Consider the following 15194-nt stretch of genomic DNA (forward strand, 5'->3'; position numbering starts at 1 on the left):
TCTAACTTCAGAGAAGGCAATGGCACCCCACTCCAGTACTCTTGCCTGGAGAATCCCATGGATGGAGGAGCCTGGTGGGATACAGTCCATGGGGTGGCAAAGAGTCGGACATGACTGAGTGACTTCACTTTCACTTTTCACTTTCATGTACTGGAGAACAAAATGGCAACCCACTCCAGTATTCTTACCTGGAGAATCCCAGGGACAGAGGAGCCTGGTTTTCCCAGAGACAGAGGACCCCATAGCTGCCGTCTATGGGGGCACACAGAGTCGGACACAGCTGATGCGACATAGCAGCAGCAGCAGCATTCTAACTTACTCTAAGTGCACTTAATAGCATTACTTACTGAGTTTTTAGGTATCACTTTTCATTTTCAAATCACTTTTTCCACATAAACTAATTGGTATTACACAGTATTTTGATAGCATCACAAGGGTGAGGATCTGTGATGACAGCTTCCCTTAATGCCTTTTTTATGACTAAAGGGCAAGACAGTGGAAGAGTTGAAAGTTAGCATCTTAAGGAATGGACAGACATGATCAAATTGTCCTTTTTATCCCTCAACATATCATCTAAAAGTAATTTTAAATATTTTGCTACCAATCCTCAAACTCATTGAGACTATTTAAAACAAATCATTTATTTTGTCAGTTCTTTCCATCCACTAGCTTGATATTTTAAAAACTTTTTCATCATAAACCCATCATTTCCTTTTCTCTCTTCAAGAAATGAGGAACACATTTTTATCTACCAGGTAATTTGATTTCAAGGAAATGGCTTTACTTTTACCTTTTGCTCGGGCATTCTCAGGAACTCTGGCATTCTACAGTTTAACCAGAAACGAGTTACATCTTGGTTTAGAAACAAAGTGTGAATTGTTTGAACCTCCAGTATGGAAGACTGCAGGTCCATAAATGTCACTTGCTATATTTTGGCCACCTCATGCGAAGAGTTGACTCATTGGAAAAGACCCTGATGCTGGGAGGGATTGGGGGCAGGAGGAGAAGGAGACAACAGAGGATGAGATGGCTGGATGGCATCACTGACTCGATGGACATGAGTTTGAGTGAACTCCAGGAGTTGGTGATAGACAGGGAGGCCTGGTGTGCTGCGATTCATAGGGTCGCAAAGAGTCGGACATGACTGAGCAACTGAACTGAACTGAATCTCCAGATTAAAATCTTAAAGCAATACTTTAAATACAAGGACAGAATGTACTTCTTTATATGTCTTTCTTTAAAGCCTTAAAACTGAAGAAGATACCTGGATGTAATGTGGAAATGACAAAGCAATTTTCAGGGTAGAAATACTTTATTTTGATTGTATTGTAATGACATTATGGAATGTCCATGGATTTGAAGATATAATTATAGTGCTCTGTAGTATCCTTCATGTGTTATACTACTGTTTTATTAAGTCAAGTTATAATAACTCTTAGCATTTTCTTTTTTAATTTTTTTTCCTCTTTTTTTTCCTAATTTTATTTTATTTTTAAACTTTACATAATTATATTAGTTTTGCCAAATATCAAAATGAATCCACCACAGGTATACATGTGTTCCCCATCCTGAACCCTCCTCCCTCCTCCCTCCCCATACCATCCCTCTGGGTCGTCCCAGTGCACTAGCCCCAAGCATCCAGTATCGTGCATCGAACCTGGACTGGCAACTCGTTTCTTACATGATATTTTACATGTTTCAATGCCATTCTCCCAAATCTTCCCACCCTCTCCCTCTCCCACAGAGTTCATAAGACTGTTCTATACGTCAGTGTCTCTTTTGCTGTCTCGTACACCGGGTTATTGTTACCATCTTTCTAAATTCCATATATATGCGTTAGTATACTGTATTTATGTTTTTCCTTCTGGCTTACTTCACTCTGTATAATAGGCTCCAGTTTCATCCACCTCATTAGAACTGATTCAAGTGTATTCTTTTTAATGGCTGAGTAATACTCCATTGTGTATATGTACCACTGCTTTCTTATCCATTCATCTGCTGATGGACATCTAGGTTGCTTCCATGTCCTGGCTATTATAAACAGTGCTGCGATGAACATTGGGGTACACGTGTCTCTTTCCCTTCTGGTTTCTTCAGTGTGTATGCCCAGCATTGGGATTGCTGGATCATAAGGCAGTTCTATTTCCAGTTTTTTAAGGAATCTCCACACTGTTCTCCATAGTGGCTGTACTAGTTTGCATTCCCACCAACAGTGTAAGAGGGTTCCCTTTTCTCCACACCCTCTCCAGCATTTATTATTTGTAGACTTTTGGATCACAGCTATTCTGACTGGTGTGAAATGGTACCTCATAGTGGTTTTGATTTGCATTTCTCTGATAATGAGTGATATTGAGCATCTTTTCATGTGTTTGTTAGCCATCTGTATGTCTTCTTTGGAGAAATGTCTATTTAGTTCTTTGGCCCATTTTTTGATTGGGTGGTTTATTTTTCTGGTTTTGAGCTGTAGGAGTTGCTTGTATATTTTTGAGATTAGTTGTTTGTCGGTTGTTTCATTTGCTATTATTTTCTCCCATTCTGAAGGCTGTCTTTTCACCTTGCTAATAGTTTCCTTTGATGTGCAGAAGCTTTTAAGGTTAATTAGGTCCCATTTGTTTATTTTTGCTTTTATTTCCAATATTCTGGGAGGTGGGTCATAGAGGATCCTGCTGTGATGTATGTTGGAGAGTGTTTTGCCTATGTTCTCCTCTAGGAGTATAACTCTTAGCATTTTCTGTAAACAAAGGGAATTGTTTCATTGAGGATGCTCCTGATAAGGACATTATCCTCAGATTTTATACTGCTGGTACTTCTAGTAAAGTAGTAGTATTAATGTAGCAAGTGATCAGCAAACTTTATGCTCCTGAAATTAATTGCTCCCCAGTGAGGTTCAAAGGGGCTTCCCCAGTGGCTCAGTGGTAAATAATCTGCCTGCAATGCAGGAGACACAGGAGACTCGGGTTCTATCTCTGAGTCAGGAAGATCCCCTGGAGGAGGAAATGGCAACCCACTCCAATGTTCTTGCCAGGAAAATCCCATGGATAGAGGAGCCTTGTGGTCTAAAGTCCATAGGGTTACAAAGAGTTGGACACGAGCGAGTGACTACACATGCATGCACACAATGAGGCTCAATAAATGTAATTGGTAATGGAAAGAACTTCAAATCAGATAATAGAAAAAACCTGGCATACATATGGCAGTGTAGCTTAGTGGAAAAGAAAGATTGTTGTTTGCTGTTCAGTTGCTAAGTTGTAACCCCATGGACTTTGCAAGCCCATGGACTGCAGCATGCCAAGCTTCCCTGTTCTTTACTATCTCCCTCAGTTTGCTCAAACTCATGTCCATTGGGTCAGTGATGCCATCCAACCATCTCATCCTCTGTCTCCTTCTCCTCCTGCCCTCAATCTTTCCCACAATCAGGGTCTTTTCCAATGAGACAGCTCTTCACTTCAGGTGGCCAAAGTATTGGAGTTTCAGCTTCAGCACCAGTCCTTCCAGTGAATATTCAGGACTGATTTCCTTTAGGATTGACTGGCTTGATCTCCTTGCTGTCCAAGGGACTCTCAAGAGTCTTCTCCAAAACCAAAGTTCAGAAGCATCAGTTCTTCAGTGCTCAGCTTTCTTTATAGTCCAACTCTCACATCCATACATGACTACTGGAAAAACCATAGCTTTAACTATACAGACCTGTGTCAGTAAAGTGATGTCTCAGCTTTTTAATATACCATCTAGGTTGGTCATAGCTTTTCTTCCAAGGAGCAAACATCTTTAAATTTTGTGGAAAAGAAAGGTGCAGTAGTACAAATGAAAAGCTCACAGCCAGTCAGATGGCACTCAGTCTCATCTCTATCCTCAATTAGCCACATGACCTAGGGTGATATGGCTTTTGGACTATTTCCTCATCAGTAAATTTGGGATATCTACCCACATCAAGGCATGGTTTGATACCTGGTAGTGGAAGGGATTTAAAAACATTACTCTAATAATACTTTTAAGTAATCCATAGATTGAGGGAGATTACATGATGGGGGATGAGCAAGAAACAACAGTCCAGGTGAATTCTGGGCTGAGTGGAGAAGTAGACCATTTTGGCCCTTAGCAGTCCTTTTGTGTTTCACATTTCACAGCACACTGTATGGTGAATTATTCTTCTGCCTGGAGCTCCTTTCTAAAAGTCTCTTTTGCATTATCAGAGCCCCTTCTTTTTTCCTTAGAAATTGTGTTCTGATTGGCATTGACTAGTAGAAACTTGGCATCAAAACTCAGCTAAACTCATTTACTTTAAGAAGTAGAAACTAAAAAGACAAGCCCAAACTCAGGTTCGGCTGCTCACCAACTGAAAGTCAATGCTTGAGAGACAAGTGCTGGCAAGAAAGGAAGTGCCTTATTCAGGAAGCCTGCATCCTGGGGTAGAAGGTAGACTTGTGTTCCAGAACCAACTCCAAAGATTCTGCTTGGCCTTGAAAGCTTTTAAAGGGAAAAAGGAGACATAATCTCATTTAATCATCGAGGTAGGGGGTTAGATTCATCACTATCTCCCACTGCGTGCAGACTCGTGGACTCCTTGTGATCTTTCTTTAGATGCTGTCTCGTTCCCATAGGTAGCTTGAGGGATTACGGAAGGGGAAGCTGGGGAAAAGATCTACTTCGCTGTTAATTACTTACCCTTCATTTCTATTTCTTTGATCTAAGAAAAGAATCAACAGATTAGACAAGGCACTGTGTGATCAAAGGATTTGGAAGGTGTGCTTGACCAGGAGATGAGTAGAGCATGGGAAAGCCTGGTTTAAAGGTTAGTTACAATATAGCTTTTCTAAAGTGACAAGACAAAAGGGGCCTCCTGCAGAGAGTGGCTTCCTGCAAAGAGCTATTTCCTGCCAAGAGATACTTACATGGGCATTGATTAACACAAAGCATATGCATCATTAGTAATAGGAACTTTAAGAATCATTTGAGAAAGCAGGTGAAAGTTTTGCAATCCCAAATTACCTTGTTGCTAGAGATTTCTCATTTGATTTCTTCAGATCTATTATTGTTGGGCTTCATGAATAGAGGTGGGGAGGTTGGGGAGGTTCCTCAAATCCTGATATTTTATACAAACTTTTGTGTGTGCACATCTTTTTGATGGAGAGGGTCTACAGCTTTCATCAGATTGCCAAAGGAGCATTTGATCTCCCAGATTTTGAGAAAATGAAAGTGTTAGTTGCTCAGTTGTGTCCAACTCTTTGCAACCCTATGGATCGTAGCCCGCCAGGCTCATCTGTCCACGGGATTCTCCAGGCAGGAATACTGGAGTGTATAGACATTCCCTTCTCCAGGGGATCTTTCCAACCTAGGGATTGAACCTGGGTCTCCTGCACTGCAGGTGAATTCTTTACTGTCTGAGCCACCAGGGAATGGTTTAATTCTCTAGAGTATAGAAGGAGAGCCTTGCTCTTAGTAATGTATTCTGCTGCTGCTGCTGCTAAGTTGCTTCAGTCATGTCCGACTCTGTGCGACCCCATAGACGACAGCCCACCAGGCTCCCCTGTCCCTGGGATTCTCCAGGCAAGAGTACTGGAATGGGGTGCCATTACCTTCTCCAAGTAATGTATTCTAGTGTCTTGCTACTCAAAGTGTGATCATCACCAAAGAGCATCACCAGCCACAACTGGGGATTGTTAGAAATGCAGCATCTTAGATTTTCTGAATGAATATCTGCATTTTAACACCAGTTTCTAGGTGACTGTTTTGCTTATTACAATATGAGAAGCCCTGTTCCAGTGGTCAAGAGGTCAGGTCTGAATTTGTACTCTGACTCTGCCAAATGCTAGTTGTCCTGAGCCTGGATCTTTAATATAGTATGCTATATAACATTAAACCAAACTTAGAGGCTAAATGCTTGGGCTCCAGTCCAGAGTTTGACAACAATCAGTTGTTGACTTTTGCCAAATACTTGAATCTGCACAGGTGTCTATTTTTCAGTCTGTAAAATAAAGAAGTAGATAAGTCCTCTTTCAGTCCTGAATTCTGGAGTTTACCTTTTGTTTCCCACCCATGTGTTTTGTTACTGCTCAGACTGTAAAGAAATGCAATGTGAGAGACCTGGGTTGGATCCCTGGGTTGGGAAGATGCCTTGGAGGAGGGCGTGGCAACCCCCTCCAGGATTCTTACCTGGAGAATCCCATGGACAGAGGAGCCTGTCAGGCTACATTCCACAGGGTCTCAAAGAGTCGAACACGACTGAAGCAACTTAGCACACACAAAGCACAACCATGTTAAGACATATATTTCATAGTGAAATAACTATGAAATATGTTAAATTAAGCTATTCACATGTCAATTGCAGTTGTTTTAGTTGCTAAGTTGTGTCTAAGTTAGCTCTTCCCTTTTAGTTTATTAAGTGTATTGTATTAAGTGTATAATGTATAATAAGTGTATTATTAAGAGTATTGAGCTACAGTTCTGCCTCTCAGAATACTTGCCTTTACTAATTTGGAAATATATATATATTCATATATATGTATGCATATATGTATACATACATTTATATAAAGCAAATTAAATTCTTCCAACCAAAATAGTAGGACTGTTTCCAAGTTAGTTACTAGTAAGTTAGCTTGCCATTTCCAGCACAGCCAACAATACAAATACTGTGGCTCTCACGCGGAGAAAGAACTTTTAAAATAATCTTAAAATGAGAGAGAACATAAGACTCCTGTGTTGCAGAAAATAGGACTTCATTATTCACAACACAGCAACCCCCGTAAGTATCAGCATATTCATGTCAGTTCCCCTTGACACTCAGGTCTCACAGAGGCAAAGCAGAGAGTTGCAGATGAATGCCTGCACAGTGGGTTATGTTATAGGAAAAGAACCCTGAGCTTATAGAATCTGAATCTTCTGCAGTGGGCAGGATGCATGCTGTCTTTGGCTCCAGAGTTATTTTTGGTAGTAAATTTGTCTATCGTTTGCTACAGAAAAAGAGACAAATATGAGACTGCCATGTCTCATATTCTAAGGTGTTTTCTATGCAAACACTCTTGACAAGATAGTGAGGAACAGTGCAGTCAAGGATTAGTTTAATAAGAAGCGCAAGAATTCTAGTGATCCCTGAGAATTGTATTACAAGAGTGTTAGCTCTTGATGCTGGATAATAAACAGATCAGAAACATTTTCAAGAGCCGTTCTATTAAAACAACTTGTCTTAAGCTGTACGGAGTTACAACATCCCTCTTTGTGTGAGGCAGAAATTTGGGTTTGAGATCAAATTGGAAATCTTTCACCTTGGGGCACAAATATATTGTCTCAGCCAAATGTGAAAGAAAACTGTCATCTAACCATGGAGGGAATAGTGGTGAGAAGTTTGTGGCAGAGCAGCTGTGTCTTTTGGAGCCTGTGAGTCTATAGGAACTCACAGGTCTTTCTGACAAAAGACAACAGAATCATTCTTCTTGCTTGTGGGGTTTTGCTGCTCATCTAGTGTATCCTTGCCTGGACAATCCCATGGGCAGCGAAGCCTGGCGGGTTGCAGTCTGTGGGGTCGCAGAGTCGGACGTGACTAAACACGCATGGTCCTCTCATACTCCTATTACTAGATCATCAAGAACAGGAAAACTGCCAATCGATCTAGATTTCTAGCTGTGAATATTGGCAGAGCTTCAAGTCCTGGCCACCCCACTCTCAAACATTCTAGACCAGTCAAAACATAAGCAAACCAATGGTTTGGGCATGAGCTGGACCTTGAGAGTAGCAGATGTTTGCTCAACTCCTGTTTGCCTACTTTAGACCCAGGAAGAAGCACCGAGCATTTTAGCCAGTTACTTATATCTCCAGAATCCCATGTAATTATTGATTCATATTGTTTCCTGTCATGTGTTCTAATTAAAATTTTTTAAGCTATCCTTGAGGTGGAAGAAAAGTCTGATTGCAGATTTTTTGGTAAGTTTTTACTCTAAGTTTTTTGGTGGGAGAAGCAGTTAGTGAGGTGTTTTCTAAGTATCAGGTTGTATCATCATAATATGAGTTTAATTTTTAACCTCATGTATTAAAATAATACTGTTCTCCCTGTGTCTTGTGAGAAATCAACTAAAGATTGTTTTTTTTCTTTTTTCTTTGCTCAGTTACTTACAATGCATCTTTAGATGCTATTATTTCCAGTACAACCAGCAATACAAATACCGTGGTGCTGGCCTGGAGAGAGAAATCTAAAAAGCATCTTAAAATGACATCCTTCAACATTGCCCAGGGCATTCATGGTTTTGATTACCACTCTCAGCTCAATTTAATTGGTATGTAAAATAAATCACGATAACTATGAGAGACTCCTGAATAGTTTGCTATGCATATTTGCATGCATGGGGCCTCTTCACCTTGTTGCTTTTATTGCCGGAGAGACCAGCTTGAGTAGCTCACATTTTATTACCTGAGAATGTCTGATAATGATGCATTAAGATGTGCAGCATATATGAACTACATTGGGGTGAAAATATGAGAAAGTGCTCCAATGCTTTAATGAGCCTTTTGCTCAGCATTGGTGGGGAATGTAAAATGACATAGAGAAAGAAGACTATTTGTGCAGTATCTGCCTTCTGCCATCTTCTTAGCATAACCAAATGCTCAACCCAAACAATGGAGAAAGAAATGGCAACCCCCTCCAGTATTCTTGCCTGGAGAATCCCATGGACAGAGGAGCCTGGCAGGCCACACTGTATGGGGTTACAAGCAGTTGGACATGGCCGAGTGACTATCACTCACTCACTCTACCCAAATACATCATTTTCTTTGTTCATGTACACACACACACACACATACACTCACTAGAGAAATGTAAAATGTAGAACATTTTCTAATCACCTTTCAGAATATAACTTCTGATGCTTTTTGAAAATTTTCAAACTTGCCCTTTAGCATACTAAGGGAATTTTCTTTAAGTAAATTTTTATTGGAGTACATTTGCTTTACAATATTGTGTTAGTTTCTGCTGTATAGCAAAATGAATTATCTATAACATATAGATATATCCCCTCTTCTTTGGATTTCCTTCCCATTTAGGTCACCACAGAGCATTGAGTCAAGTTCTCTCTGCTATGCAGTAGGTTCTCAGCTATCTATCTTACACAAACTAGTGTATATATGTCATTCCCAACCTCCCAGTTCATTCCACACTCCCCTTCCCCACTTGCTGTCCATACATTTGTTCTCTATATCTGTGTCTCTATTTGTACTTTGCAAATGGGTTCATCCATACCATTTTTCTAGAGTCCACATATGTGTTAATATACACAATATATATTTTTTCTTTTTGACTTACTCTACTCTGTATGATAGCCTCTAGGTCCATCCACATCTCTGCAAAAGGCACAATTTCATTCCTTTTATGGCTGAGAAATATTCCACTGTATATATGTGCCACATCTTTATCCACTTCTCTGTTGAAGGACATTTAGAGGAGAGCTCTTTTTTTATATGTAAATTTTAGCTGAGGAAATAAGCAATAAAGATTTTCAGGTGTTGTCTATTTAAATAAATTTTAGGCATTTTGAAAGCTGATAATTTGATTTATATGATATTAGTTCAAATATGAAAAGTGAGGTGTTATTCTAAACATTGATAGGGTAGTTACAGAGAATGAATACACATGGCCTACAGAATGGGTCTTATTGACCCTCTTTCAAAAGCTGTCATTTATATAAAGAGTATTGATATCAGCTAAGGGGCTGAATCTCTAAAATTCCCAACAATCATAGCTGCCATTCATGATAAAAGAGACTGACTTTGAAGTCAGAGATAGGCGAACAGCAAACTTTCAAGGAGGATTGTAGATTTATTAGAGAAAGCTGGACGAGTTAGTGAATTGGGCTTAAAAGGACTCAAATATCAACCAGTGCCTTGGTTCATTATTATTTCAGCCCCTTTGTATTGATCTCTAACATATACCTGGCCCACTGCTGGAATTACATGTTACTGTATGCAGTAATACTCAGGGTAAAATTTATCATTTACTAATTTCATACTATGGAGTAAAGACTTGAAACAAAAGTACATTCAGTTCCTCTTATTTCTGTAACCCTGGGCTATTAATCCAAATAGGGGTCTGACATTTATGGCAACTCCATAAATGCGAATAGATTCAGCTCTTCAGTTAGCCCTAAAAATGGGAACAGCAGAGAGGGCTCCGCTGAATTTCCTCAGAACTGAAGAAGCACAGGCACCGTGCTCCCAGTTTCTGATGCACGCCCTGAATATAATTAATTTGTATTTTTTTAAAAGCCTTATTCTTTCAATAGAGCAGGTCAAACATATATTTCTGCTGCTCATTTGCTTACAAATTCTTGATTATTTACATGACAGTGAAAAATAATTGATTTCCTTATAATTTTTCATTAATTTGGAAACTTTAAATATTGTTTTAGTTCTCTCTTACTCCTGGGATAACTTTAATGTGATCTGCATTCCTAGGCTGTGCAGGCTGGAGAGGGAAACACTGGGACCGGGAGGAAGAACTTTCTGTCCTCCTGCTTGGGCTGCTGGCACCTTTTAAAGAAACTGTTGTCCTTTTACCCCGTGCAGACCCATCTTCCCTACACCTTCCATTTCAACTACTTCCAGTGTTAGAACTCATGCCCTATTAGCCTGGACTGTTGCACAATGATAGAATTTTCCTTCCTTCAAAACAAAGGTGTGTTAATGCTGAGAAGGCTTTTATCAGCCTATGGTGATATAGTATGTGATATACTCATTTCAAAAAGAAAGTGTTGTGGGGTATTCCTATTACTAAAAACATTTTTTTTCTTTCTAATTCTGATTAGCAACTGCTGGCATTGACAATAAAGTTTGCCTTTGGAACCCCTATGTTGTCTCTAAGCCGGTTGGTGTCCTTTGGGGTCACTCAGCCAGTGTGATAGCTGTCCAGTTCTTTGCTGCAAGAAAACAACTTTTCAGCTTCTCCAGAGATAAAGTAAGTAACAGTGTACATTCAGTTTATTTAGTTCTGCCTCCCCACTTCCTACCCAAATCTATCTTTGGTTTGAAATTCCTCTTAGAGATGGTATAGATTTTTAAAATATAGTGACTTACTACTATGGTTTGGAAATCTATATTTAAAAAAAGATATTGATGATAATTTAGGATCGTCCTGGGCAACTGGATGAGTTATTTCATTAAAAAATTTTTTCAAACCATGTGCTCATAAATTAAATCCTTATTAATGAGTTTTCGATGGGTTGTTTTAAAAGTTTCCAAAGTATTCATTAACCCAATAAAAAAAAACAGAAATGGGAATGATAAATGTTACTTTGATAAGATATGGATGAATAGGATCACAGATGTAGGAAATGGACTTGTGGACACAGTGGGGGTCGGAAAGGATGGGAAGAATGGAGAGTGGCATTGACGTACATGCACTACCATGTGTGAAATAGATAGCTAGTTGGTGCTCCTGGTAAAGAACCCACCTGCCAATGCAGGGTCAGGAAGATCCCACTGAGGAGGGTACTGCAACCCACTCCAGTATTCTTGCCTGGAGAATCCCATAGAGAGAGGAGCCTGGCAGGCTGCAGTCTATAGTGTCGCACAGAGTTGGACACGACTGAAGAGACAACATGCGTGCAGTGGGAAGCTGGTGTAAAACACATATGTCCTCTGTGATGACCTAGAAGGGTGGAATGGAAGGGTGGGAGGGAGACTCAAGAGGGAAAGGACATGTGTATATATGTATATAGCTGATTCACATTCTTGTACAGCAGAAACTAACACAACACTGCAAAGCAATTACATTCAAATTAAAAAATATGGAATAGACACAATCAACCAGCGTTGCTTTGCTATTGAAGAGTCTCATAAGTTAAAAATCAAAGTTAATCTGCAGGATATTACATTAAGAAATTTCAGTTAAATATGTCTGTCCATTCTATTTGATGACATTGATACATATTCTATATAGGGTGGAAAAAACATTGTACCAGAATCAGATAGTCCGGGTTATACCTTGACCACATTATTTACTACTCATATCTCCCAGGTAAATTTCTTATCTCTAATAATCTAGTCATTTGTTCCCCTGTAAAGCTTCTGTTTTACATAATGCCTGACATAGATCCAGTAAACACGTGATAGATTTCAAGAAACCTGATTGTGAGAACACGGATAGGCTATACACTTATTGGGGACAGCCCTTGAGAGTTTTTCAGTGACTCGGACTTTTAACTTTATTCGGAAGTGATACACGTATTTGTGAAAATTAAATAGAATATAATAGAAATTCACCTCAACTCCTTAGCCTCACCTTATGAATAAAGGGAAACAATGGAAACAGTGAGAGATTTTATTTTGGGGGGCTCCAAAATCACTGCAGATGGTGAAAGCTGCCATGAAATTAAAAGGTGCTTGCTCCTTGGAAGAAAAGATATGACCAATCTAGACAGCATATTAAAAAGCAGAGACATTACTTTGACAACAAAGGTCCGTCTAGTCAAAGCCATGGTTTTTCCAGTAGTCATGTATGGATGTAAGAGTTGAACTATAAAGAAAGCTGAGGGCGTTTTTGAACCGTGGTGTTAGAGAAGATGCTTGAGAGTCCCTTGGACTGCAAGGAGATCCAACCAGTCTGTCATTAAGGAAATCAGTCTTGACTATTCATTGGAAGGGCTGATGCTGAAGCTGAAGCTCCAATATTTTGGACACCTGATGCGAGAAGCTGACTCATTTGAAAAGACCCTGATGCTGGGAAAGATTGAAGGCAAGAGGAGAAGGGAATGACATAAGATGACATGGTTGGGTGGCATCACCGACTCAATGGACATGAGTTTGAGCAAGATCTGGGTGTTGGTGATGGACAGGGAGGCCTGGCATGCTGCAGCCCATGGGGTCACAAAGAGTTGGACATGACTGAGTGACTGAACTGAACTGATACATAAGTCCTGTCAAACTTGCTTATTTTAGTATATTATGTATCAGACTGTAAATCTCCTTCACCACTGAACTACCAATTCCAGTTGATTCTGCCATCAAATATATTCATCAACTTCACCTCTCTCTCAGCTGCCACAGCTCTAATCCAAAATCTCATCTTCTTTTGAATTATCTCACCCAAACCATGGCAAATTTTTCCTAACATGTCTTTCTTCTTGCAGATGGGTCTCATTTCAATCTGGCCTCCATCCTGCTAATTCAGTGGTTTGTAAGAAAAATTCTTCAACAGCTTCTCTTACCCTCATTCTAAATGTCAGCACTAAAATTCTTAAGCTTTTCTATAAAACTCATCCCCAGACCAGGCCCAGCTCACTTCCTGCTTTTCTCTTCTGTTCATTCGGTGTTGCAGCCATATCACGCTTTGTTCCCACCATGCTGCATCATGATTCTGCTGCATGCCTGCTCTCTGTCTTCAGGTCCCTCTCCTCCATGCTCGACTGGCAAAAGCCTATTTATCCGTGAAGTTTCAGACTTTTTTGGAGTCTTTCATGGAGACCTAGGTGTTTGTTTCTCTGCACTCCCACACACCTGTGTCCCTTCTTAGAGCATGTGTCTTGTTGTACTGAAGTTGTTAGTTTGCTGTCTTAAGCTGGGTCGTATCTTTTCAGCTTGTGTGTTGGCATCAGTCATAGTGCTTTGCACCTCGCAGCATTTGTTCAGTGGTTATTTGTTGACAGTTTAAAGTGAAGACATATTACTGTGAATATCAAGTCACAAAGAAACTCAGAATGAAAACTCTTCTGATGCCTTAGTCTTATTTAGTTGTTCTATTTCCTAACGTCTTTTAGCTCTAACTCCTATTATTGAATTTCACACAATCTGACAAGTATACTTGAAGATTGTATATGTATATTGTGTCTTTCACTAGATTTTGAGTGCTTAAAGGCAAAGATTATTTGCTGAATTCATTTCTTTGAATTTTTTTTGTTGATGTGTATTGTGGTTGTTTATTTAGTCGCTAAGTCGTGTCTGACTCTGTGACCCTGTATACTATAGCCTGCCAGTCTCCTCTGTCCATGGGATTTCCCAGGCAACAATACTGGAGGGGGTTGCCATTTTCTTCTCCAGGGCATCTTCCTGACCCAGGGATCGAATCTGTCTCCTGCATTTGCAGGCGGATTCTTTACCACTGAGCCATGAGGGAAGCCCACCATACACATAGTAGGTCCTTAATAAATCTTAGTTAAGGAAGTAAATCTTTATCAGAGCTAAGTATGAAGGAAATAACAGATATTTTATCATTACAGAATTCCCTGAAAGGTGGTATACCTTTAGAAGCAAGTGGAAAAAAATGTTCTTAAGAGTCAGAATTAATTGCATATAGCTATCATCAATGTTAAGACTGCCTGGTCTCTTTAAAGGCAATTTTATCATTCTATTTTTGCTTTGACTTTTAAAACATTATGGTGTAATAAAGCTTGTCATGCTGTCTTTCACATTAGTCTAAATCCATTTCACTTCGATAAATGCATAATAATCTTAGCCTGTATGTCTTCACAATAAACAACAGGTTTTCAGCTACCAGGTTAATCTTTGGCTTTATTGTCATAAAATTCTTCTGTATATTTTATAGGACTAGGGTTAATTTAGGGAATGGGGAAAATGAAAGAAAGCATTCTTTTTTCAAAAAGTCTTTGATTGAACCATATTTATGCCTATGAATTGCTAATAGAGGATTTTCAAATCAAAGCAATTTAGATCTAAATAACTTCCTCCAATAATGACCTGAGACTTCAACTGTTTTTTTTTGAAAACTGCAGTACTGTGCTTTCCAATGATGATTAAACAATAAATTTATCTGTAGAATTTAATATTATACTAAGCAATAGTCCAATTGCATTTTGTTTCTGAGCCCTAAATTGTCTCATAAAATGGTAATCACTGATTGATAGCACGGCCCTGCTGGGAACCAATAACTTGGTCATTTAAAGGAGGAATCACCATGGGAAGTAAAAGGATTTTCAAAGCCTCTGGGAAATACCTCTGCTGGGGGTTGACATTCCAACCAGGAAATCTGATTAGGCTTTTCTATTGCTCCTAACTCCTCTCTTAGGCTGCTCATCCTGAATTGGCCACCAGAATCAGATCAGTTTGTAACTTAATATTTTGTTTGAGGTTTTGATTTTTTCCAGAGTGTAGTTTCTATACTGTGGTCCCACGGTTGGGAAGGAAAATACAAAGGCTCTTGTGCTGGTGACTAGTTCTTACCTGTCTGTCTTCCTTTCTGTCCTGCATACCATTTCTCC

General features: G+C 39.5%; 1 protein-coding gene across 2 annotated transcripts in view; it reads left to right on the forward strand.

Annotated features, from left to right (window-relative positions):
* WDR49 (WD repeat domain 49) overlaps nucleotides 1–15194 on the forward strand; it is a 168792-nt gene that overhangs the window by 49443 nt on the left and 104155 nt on the right. For both annotated transcript variants that reach the window (XM_027542017.1, XM_027542010.1), the window contains 2 exons: nucleotides 8100–8267; nucleotides 10788–10936. In XM_027542017.1, coding sequence (XP_027397818.1) covers nucleotides 8100–8267; nucleotides 10788–10936 — 317 coding nt within the window. The remainder of the gene's footprint in view (nucleotides 1–8099; nucleotides 8268–10787; nucleotides 10937–15194) is intronic.

Source organism: Bos indicus x Bos taurus, chromosome 1 (genome assembly GCF_003369695.1).
Source record: "Bos indicus x Bos taurus breed Angus x Brahman F1 hybrid chromosome 1, Bos_hybrid_MaternalHap_v2.0, whole genome shotgun sequence".
NCBI classification, from domain to species: domain Eukaryota; kingdom Metazoa; phylum Chordata; class Mammalia; order Artiodactyla; family Bovidae; genus Bos; species Bos indicus x Bos taurus.